The sequence below is a fragment of the Sturnira hondurensis genome, unplaced genomic scaffold, assembly GCF_014824575.4.
Source record: "Sturnira hondurensis isolate 20B ecotype Veracruz unplaced genomic scaffold, ASM1482457v3 Scaffold0015793, whole genome shotgun sequence".
In the NCBI taxonomy this organism is placed as follows: domain Eukaryota; kingdom Metazoa; phylum Chordata; class Mammalia; order Chiroptera; family Phyllostomidae; genus Sturnira; species Sturnira hondurensis.
The window spans coordinates 3796725-3806130 of NW_028088424.1; the positions used below are offsets into that span (position 1 = coordinate 3796725).

The following is a 9406-nucleotide window of genomic DNA, read 5'->3' on the forward strand; positions in this document are numbered from 1 at the left end:
ATTCCCCAGAGCCCTGGGGCTTCCTTAGCCCCTTGTCGGAGATATGACCTGGCAGGTGGATCATTAAGTGCATTGGCAGTGACTATTGTAAATAGCAGGTCAATAGTTAGATCACTTTGGCTGTTCATTACTTCATTATTTGCTGGGCCTCTGCATGGAGGAGTATTGATAGCGAGATGGCTGGCCAGTTAATTACTGTATTGAAACAAGGCTCCCTCACACCCTCTGCTCAGCTCCAGGGGAATCTGACGGAGGGGAGGCTGGGTAACAGCCAGCCTGTGGCTGTGCGCACCCAGGTTCCCTGTCCCTCCCCCAATTTAGCCCCAGAGGGGGCGGCGGGGTCTAGTACCTCATGTGATGACTAGCAAGCCCCAGACACAGCCTGTTTGAAGGACGGGGTAACCTCAGTTTCAGCCCATCTGTACTCCCCACTATCTGTAGCCCTGTTCTCCTGGAAAGGACTGCTGAAGAGCCTTCCCCAAGGAAGTTGTAGGCCTCCGGTGCCCTGTCTAGACCTCCATTTCCTTCCTTTGGAGAGGAAGGGTCTGTGCTTCTGGGAGAGTTAAGAAGAGAGCGGGGAGGGGGGCTAGAACTGTGCTACAAACCCACAGCCACTAGCTACACGTGGCATTTAAATTAGTTACAGTGAAATCATATGAGAAGTGTAGTGCCCAGTCGCACTAGCCATAGTTCAGGGTACTCAGCTGCCAGAGGTGACTAGCGGCTACCCTACTGGGGGATGGCGTCTACCACTGTGGAAAGTGCTGCCCTGGAAGGACAATCTCCAGCAAGCCCCCGGGGGGCACTGAGGGCCCCGAGCGTCCGTCCCTGCGAAGGCCCTCACGGCCTCTCCCTCTGTCCCCCTCCCACAGGCGAGAAGCCCTTTGAGTGTAAGCTGTGCCACCAGCGGTCCCGGGACTACTCGGCCATGATCAAGCACCTGAGGACGCACAACGGCGCCTCGCCCTACCAGTGCACCATCTGCACAGAGTACTGCCCCAGCCTCTCCTCCATGCAGAAGCACATGAAGGGCCACAAGCCGGAGGAGATCCCACCCGACTGGAGGATAGAGAAGACTTACCTCTACCTGTGCTACGTGTGAGGCCAGGCCGGCAGGGGAGGAGAAGTGGGGGCGAGAAGAGGAGAGTTAGAGAAGGAAGAAGTCAAGGAAGGACTGTGCACAAAAATAAAAAAACCATGTATACATAGGTATACGTATATGTGTGTGTGTGTATGTGTATATACACACACATATACATATATATATGGATAAGGAAAAAAAGAAGAAGAAGGAAACCTGATAGGTGTCTAGCCTTGGATTCTCTGGGGCTCCAGGTGACGTGGAAGCCTGGCCATGCACCTTCCATGGGCCTCCATCCTCCTCTCTGGCTGGGGGTTGACCTGATTTTTCTGAATAGGGTGGAGGTGGTTTTGTTCAGTTCAGATGGTGGTGTGTGTCTCTCTTCCCTCTACCCGGACCCTCTTTTTGCACCCAGAAATGGAGGCTAGGGAAAAGGTGAAGGGCGTTCTGGTCAGAGCCAAACAGTTGCTGCCCGCTGTCCTCTGACCCTCAGAAGGAGTCTGGGGGGCGGAAGCCGGGACCTGCAGAGGACGGGCCAGGCCGACACTCACAGCAGCAGCCCTTGTTGGCTGGGGGTGCATCGGGGTGGAAAGGGCTCTTCCCTTCCCCTCACTCTGTCCACCCATTGTGTTGCTCTGATGTTCCCCATCTGGGTGTCCCCTCGTGGACTTCGGGAGCCTCAGGGCTCTGGCTCCTACCCCAGCTCTTTGTCCCTGCCTCCCCTTGACCCCTGTCCTCCAAGTCCAGGGAGTGCCCAGCCCCCTGTGGATCCGGCAGGGTCTCCCTCCTCCTCCAGCTCCCTAGTCAGGAAGCTGCGTCTGACCCCAGAGTCCCACTCCCACCCTTGGCTTCTGAGAGCACAGAACAAGTAGAATAGCCCACCCTTGGAAAGCCCTGTCCTGAGCGAGATTTCCTGCCAAGCGCTTTTGCTTTCCACATGGAAAAACCTAACTAAATACATGTGGTCCCACCACACAGACAGACACGAATCCACAGCACCCTGAGGTCAGTTCCTAGGAGAAGGAACCCATGAAAGGGTTCGTTATCCAAGGGGAATACAGGGATGTCCTTCTCCGGAGGTGCCCTCCACCTGGAGAAGGGAACACCTGCCCAGGAGTCAGGGTCAAGGTACCGGCCAAGGGAGGGCTCTGCGGAATCATTCTGGGAACCCTTTGAACCACCCAGACCTGGTGAGCGCGGTGGAAAACCCAGGTGGACAAGGTGGCCCAGAATTCCTGGTTCACAGTGTGCTCCCCCGACTTCCACAGGGAGGAGGAAGAGGAAGAGCTGTTGAACACGCTTTGGCCTTGTGTTATTTTCTGTGTCCTCAGTTCCCCCATTAGCACATTGTACTTGAATTACCTCAGTTTTTTGTGACCTCATGAGCTTTTGTAACCCCTGTATCCCTTTTTCGGTTGGGGGTTGGAGGAACGGGGAGGGTGTTCTTTTCTGTTACTCGTGTGAATTAATAGCTGGTTTAATACCCATCAGCTGGCCCAGGCCCCATCCCAGGGCACCGGAAGGAGCTGGACTGAAGGACGGATGGAGGACGAGTGCTCAGGATCCGCACGTGGGGCTGGGTCCGCAGCAGTTGCGGGGGGCGTGTACTGGGGGTCTCTGTAGTCCCTGTTGGCCCTGCCCAGGCACGGACTCGTCGTGCCCAGCACCGGTTCAACCAGCCACACTCTGGACAAGACCCCCTTTCTGACAGTTTGCTGGGTCATTCGGGTCTGGGGGCCTGTGTTGCTCACATCCTTGTGATTGTGTGGCCCCGCCTCTGTGTGCATTATCGTTACCAAAACTGGTCTGTTTTCCTGGCTGCTGCGCGTGCTCTGCCAGTCCTGGTTTTGTTGCGTTGGGGTGGGGGGTGTTGTTTTTCTGAAAGCTACCTCTTATGTTTGTCCAGTTCCTTGGTCCCCTTTCTGCCTCTGGTTCTGCTGCTCTGCTCCCCTTCTCCCCGTCTCCCCGCCCTGATTGTGGGAAAGCACATTTGCAATATTTCTGTTCACTGTGGGAGGGGCCCTCCGTTTCATCTCATGCTTTATTTGTAAAAGTTTTTTTTTTCCTTCCTTTCTCTCTCTGAGAAAGTTGTGGCTGCGTTATCTTAGGTTTTAAGAAAGTGGTTTAGGGAAGTGGTTTGGGGAGAGGGGTTGTGAGGAACATAGGGAAGTCGGAGGGATGGGTGCTGCTGTGACCACCCCCCTCCCCCGTCGCTCAGTACCATCCCTCCTGCCTCCCCTGCAATCTTGCCCACCAAATCTGAAGGCCTTAAAAATTGCGTTGGGGATGTATTAACTGGGGGGTGGGGGGTGCTGTGTCGCTAGACTGTTGATTGGGGATGATAAAGTGGGGAGGGTGATCTTTTGCAATTGTAATAATGACTTAGTGCTTTGGAAAGGAAAAAAGAGTTAAACTTGAAATATGTGACTAGAGCAGTTGTTGTGTCTATAATGTGAAAAGAGTGAAATCTTTGGGGGAGGAGCCATCTGTAAGAAATCATTATGCACTATTGCTTCCTCCCCCAACCTGGGAAGGAAGGGGGACTGGCTGGCCCTCAGGGGATCTGTAAATCCCAGGAAATAGTACTTTAGCAGCAAGATGTCATTCAACTTTGGTGGGGAAGGGGAAAAAATCAAACTATTCCATAGACCTAGCTGACACCTCGTCCTGCTCCCTGGCCCTTCCCATGCAGCCTGGGTCTCCTCCCCTGTTGATAAAAGCTGAGAGGGTTGAGCTAATCTTTAAAAATTGTACTATTTTTGTAACGCTTGTTAGTTCCTGCGTCAGTTCTGCAGGACCTTGCCCTTCCCTTTTGTAATGTGAATAGGGAAAAAAAGACAAAAAAAAAAACAAAAAACCCTACCACCACCACCAAAAAGATATCCCTCGGTGTGTGTGCGTGTGTGCTATTTGTGTGAGGTTGTGTGTTAAATCATGCAGTATTGTTGTAGTCGGCTGTTGCAGCATTGGATGGTACTGAATCAGCACCTGTCTGTCCCCACTGGCCCTGAGGAAACCCTGATGGGGGTGGGGGGCAGAAGAGAGGGGCAGGACACACGGTTTCTAGAGGACGCTGGGTGGGAGACGTCTCTGTCAGTATTTGCTTTATTCCCCCAGCGCCCCCACGAAGACTCGGACACCCTGAACAGAGTCCGACATGCTTCTTTTTTAGCTTCCCATTCGCAAGTACAAGTCCCACCTTGCCAAGGCCTTCTCGGCCAGCCTGATGGCCAAGGTGGGAGTCAGAAATTATCTGGAGGCTTTAGATGGGTCTGGATAAAGGGGCTGAGGAGACTAGGAGGGCAGAGACTTCTCTCCCCGAAGGTGAGGGCTGAGTGGTTTTACTCCCCTCTTCTTTCTGCCAACTGCTGACAACCCTACTCACTACTGCCTTATCCAGCATCTGAAAATGCCTCCAGTCCGTGTCCCTTGATGCTTTTGGTGACATTTACCCCTTACTCATGTGCTTTTCCCCTGTTCACTCCTTCACTCATTCAAAGCATTAAAATCCTATGTGTGTATATAGGATAGACAGATATATATATATACATATATATATAGTGAGATATATATATATATAGCAAGAGAGAGATATAAGATAGAAAGTATCAGTGCTGCTTTGGAGGAGGCCACAGATATGAGGAAAGTAGGGCTGGGGTGCAGGGGTGGGTAGGAAGGCTGGGGGACCCCGTGATTCAGTACAATCCAGGGATACAATGTGGGCTTGTTTAATCTTTGTGCCTGAACAGTTTTCCATGTTTAGGGGGAAAAAATGGAAAAAAATACTGCTGCGATTTTTCACAAGTGCGTGGTACCCTTCAGGATGCTCTTGGCACAGCCAGCTGCTGGTGCTGAGGCCTGGGAGGGAGAAGGCCCTTTGGGTTGCCTCCTTCCAGGGAGTGAGCGGTGGGGGGGGGGGTGGGGGGTCTCTGGACTCCATCTGTGAGGCGTGGCAGGGGGCAGATTTGTGACCAGTTCCTTGCAAGCCCAAAAAGAGCGAAAGCTGGGGGCACAGGATATAAGACAGAAAAGTAGGAAAAGAACAGACTGTTGATTCATTTTTCCTGGGCCTATGTTACATTTTTTCCTCTCCTCCCATCTTGTTTCCTCCTTCCTGTAGCTTCGTGGCGGCACTTACCTGGATATTTCAGTAGGAGGTAAAAAAGCCAGGCCAGCCCTTCACAGTGAGACTGATGGGTGGAGGGAAAAGGCAGAGCTGGCCAGGAGAGGGGTGGGAGGCAGACGGGGAGGTTGGGGCATTGGGGTGGGGGTAGGGAGAGAGGTGTACGGGCCTGAGAGCCAGCAGCCCTGCCTCCCTGAGTCCTCGGTGTCCCACGGGTAGACAGGGTACCTGCCTCCTGGTGTGTGTCCAAGAATTTGTCCACAAAGTGTTATGCATGATCTCTGTAAGGTGAAGAAGCCGTGGTGGTGCACCCTGACATCGACCCATATATATAAAGATAAATATATATATATATGTATGTAAATTATAGCACTGAGGGCCCTGCTGCCCTGCTGGACCAAGCAAACTAAGCCTTTTGGTTTGGGTATTATGTTTTGTTTCGTGACTTGTTTTTGTGGCTTGTCTTATGTCGTGACAGCACAAGTGCCAGTCCGATTGCTCTGTCTCACGGATAGTGTTTTTAATTAATTGATGTTCTAGTTCATGTCTACCTCAGCACCTCCTCTTAGCCTAATTTTAGGAGGTTGCCCAATTTTGTTTCTTCAATTTTACTGGTTACTTTTTTGTACAAATTCTCTCTCCCCCCAAAACCTCTCTGTCCTTCTCTCCCTTCCCCCTCTGCCCCTCCCCCCTCCTCCCCTCTCATTTCTGTTTGTTCCATTCTCCCCCCCCCCCCCCCGCTCCTGCCCTGACACAGCCCCGTGACCCCCAAGTTGTGCTTGCCAGTCATATCTGTCCTGGTCCCCAAGCAGTTCCCTCAAAGTTGTGCGGTCCTGGTTGCAGCTTTCCGCATCTGCCTTCGTTTCGTGTAGATTGATGCGTTTCTTTGTAATTTCAGTGTTCTGACAAGATTTAAAAAAGAAAAAATGAATTTACTGCTGCAGGTTTTTTTCTCTCTCCATGTGTCACTAAGTGAAGTTTGTGCCTTCTATAGCAAAGAGAATATTTTTTACATCCTACTAACAGTAGATTTTTTTGTAGTGAACATTTTTTGTATTTTTATTTATAAGTCTCATAAGAAAAATAGCAATGTTCAGTTGTATACCTTGAATCTGCAGTTAGAAGAGAATAAAGTTAATTCAGTTGTCTCTGGCTTGAAGTGTCCCCATTTTTAAAACCTGGTTTGTCTTTCCTCCTGTTTCTTGGGTGGGGAACACGGTAGAGACACTGAGATTTCTGTCTGGGGTGGGGGGAGGGAAGCTCTGGATGATACACATGCAGCCTTATTATGTGTTACATTTATGCCGTATTTACCAGGCACATACCCACTCTATGACATGTTTTTCTAATACTTAAAAAAAATAGTGTTGGTCCTTGGCCAGGTAGCTAGGTTGGTTAGAATGTCACCTTGATACACCAAGGTTGTGGGTTCAATCCTCAGTCAGGGCACATACAAGAATCAACCAATGAATGTATAGATAAATAGAATAGCAGATTGATCTCTCTCTGTCTCTCTCTCTCCCCCCCCACCTTTCTCTAAAATCAATTAAAAATTTTTAAAGATTTTATTTATTTATTTTTAGAGAGAGTAGAAAGGAGGGAGAGAAAGAGAAACATCAGTGTGTGGTTGCCTTGTGCTCCTCCTATAAGGGATCTGGCCCGCAAGCCAGGCTTGTGCCCCAGTTGGAATCGAACCAGCAACCTTTTGGTTTGCATGCCAGCACTCAATCCACTGAGCCACACCAGCCAAGGCATAAAATCAATAAAATTTTTAAATAGTGTTAAATACAGTACTATCATTTGAATCTTGGTACAGTACAATGCATGGAGTAGGCACTGGTTCATTTATTCCTTCAACACAGGCATTCATTCAGTAAGTTGGACCAGTTACTATTGGAGGCCTTGGCAACACAGCAGGGATGGAACAGATGAACCCCTGCCCTCAGGAGGCTGATACTCTAGTTAGCCACTAAGTCAAAATCTGTTTACTTAGGTTATTACTTTCCTGGGATCACATAGCTGGTAAGTCGCTGAGTCAGAACTTGTAACCGAATCTGACATCAAATTAGTTTTCCCAGGACTCCAGAGGCCAGACTGTCTTCTGTCTGGTCTTTATTAATAGAGACATTTTTAACTTCTTAGCTTAAGCAAGCTTCAAAAATCAGTCAACAAGAAGCTGCCACCCAGTTGAAGGTCCCTGGGTCTGTGGCAGCCAAGCTCTGGAGAAAGGAGATTGAACTGGGGGAGGTGGGGCGCAAGCCCAGCATCACCACTAGGAAAACAGAGCATTCCCACGAAACTCAGGTGCCATTCCCGCCCATCTCCTCTCCCTGTCCCTGGGCCAAGGCTTCCTCGCTGGGCCTTGCTTCTTTCCTCTCACTGGGGATGGGATTTGGCCCTTGTCTGGAGCTGGAAAACGAATTCACCCAATCCTAGGCCTGCTGGCTTTTGCCCGAGGCCATCCTGCCTGTCCTGCTCTGACCAGAGTAATCCATCTGCTCACTAAAACCTGGGGGCACAGCGATGATGACTGCAGCGCCCTCCTGGGGCGGGAAACAAGGTTTGGGGGCCTGCATCTCTGGGAGTCACTGGGAGCGATCACTCCGCGCCCGGCTGACATGGCAGTCGTGGGGAGAGGCCCATTCTCTGCGCCCCCTGCGCGCTCTGGGCATGCGCTAGAAGCGTAGCCTTTCGGCCCCCTTGGCCCCTGAGGTCTGGGGTCTGCAGAACCCTGGGGTCCCTGAGTGGAGAACCACCTGGGGCTGCACTTCGAACCCCAGAAGCCCTTCCCAGCAACAACACAGCAGGGACAGTTCCCAGCCCCTCGAACCCAGCTGGCTTTTCTGTCTGGCTTTACTTTTCTCTCCTTTCCTTTCTTCTCTTTCACTGTTCTTTCCCTTCCTGTCTCTTCTTTCACCTAATCTTTCTTCCCTTTCTCCACCCCTGTCTCTTTCTCTCTTGTTATGTCTCTTTTTTCTTTTCCTTTTGTGTCTCTGTCCCACATTCTTTCTTTCTCTCCCCATATTTCTCCTCTCCGAAAAAATCCTCTCCCCAGAATACGTTTGATTTGATTTTGAGCCTCTGTCTCCATTTCTCCAGGCCATCCATCCACCCGGCCCTTTCTTCTCTGGGTCCCGCTCAGTCCCCAGGCCTCACGCCCCTCCCCCACACTCCCTCCCCCCTCAGGCCTCAGCTTTCTCTTGACAGATGGGAGGGCAGTGAGCACTCCCTCTTTAAAACAACATTTAATCACCGTTTTCTGTTCTTGGACATCAAAGCTGGGGCTTAGGCGCTGCACTGGGGTCGCTGTGGTGCAGGCTCTGGGGGAGAGGAGGTGAGTGAATAGGGGCCAGGCTGAATGGGCTTTGTGTGGCCGTCAGGGTCTGCCTGCTTTACGTGCTCTTTGACCCAGATATGATCTCATGGAGAGAAAGGGGCCCTGGCCAGGCCAGGCTGAGAACACTCCTCCATCTGACTCCGTCCTCCTCCCTCCCTCCTGAGCCCAGACCACAGCTGCCCTCTGCCCCAGCCCTGAAGCAGTGGGCAGCCTCCTCCAGGACAGGGCTTGCCAGGAGGGCACTCTGCTGGGGTCAGCAGAGGGGTCAGGCAGCCAGGGGGAGGGTTACATTCCTCCTGAGTGTGTTTCCAAGGATATTTGGTGGGAGCCCCCCACATACAATGTCCCTTCTGGCCAGGACTGCTTGGGTTCAGGTGGGCACTTGGGTCACATATGAGCCTTAACAGCTCTCAGTCCAGCCACTCTAACAGGCTCCCCTCGGCCCAAAGGTGGGAGCCCGTAGAGACCTGCTAAAGGCTTGAGCAAGATGTGAGAAGAGGGACATGTGGCACTAAGTCCAAGGCCACGGCCTTCCCCATCCAGTTCTATCCAGTTCTTCCCAGTTCTACGTGGCCATACTCCCCACAGGGCTGTAGGAGGAGAGACGACTGGGGGGAGCACAAACCCCAGCTCTCTGCCTCCCTCCATTCCAGCTTTTGCTTTCTCTCTGCAAGTAGCATCATGTCATTCTTTTGACTAAAGGCCAGAGTGGCTCCTCATTACTCTTAGGATGAAATTCAAACTCCTTAACAAGGCTCACAAGACCTCTGGTGACAGAGCCCCTGTGCTCGCCCCCATGCAGCCTCGTCTCAGAGTGAACTACGTGTCCTCTGGCCACCCCATACTCTATGCTCCTGACACCTGG

The 9406-nt window shown here is 51.6% G+C and overlaps 1 protein-coding gene across 4 annotated transcripts in view; it reads left to right on the forward strand.

Moving 5' to 3' along the window:
- ZBTB16 (zinc finger and BTB domain containing 16) overlaps positions 1-5229 on the forward strand; it is a 189924-nt gene extending 184695 nt beyond the window's left edge. For 3 of the 4 annotated variants that reach the window (XM_037065650.1, XM_037065648.1, XM_037065649.1), the window contains exon 7: positions 873-5229. In XM_037065650.1, coding sequence (XP_036921545.1) covers positions 873-1102 — 230 coding nt within the window. In that variant the 3' untranslated portion in view covers positions 1103-5229. The remainder of the gene's footprint in view (positions 1-872) is intronic. The other variant, XR_005069345.1, reaches the window with a different exon arrangement.
- The last annotated feature ends 4177 nt before the right edge of the window (positions 5230-9406 follow it).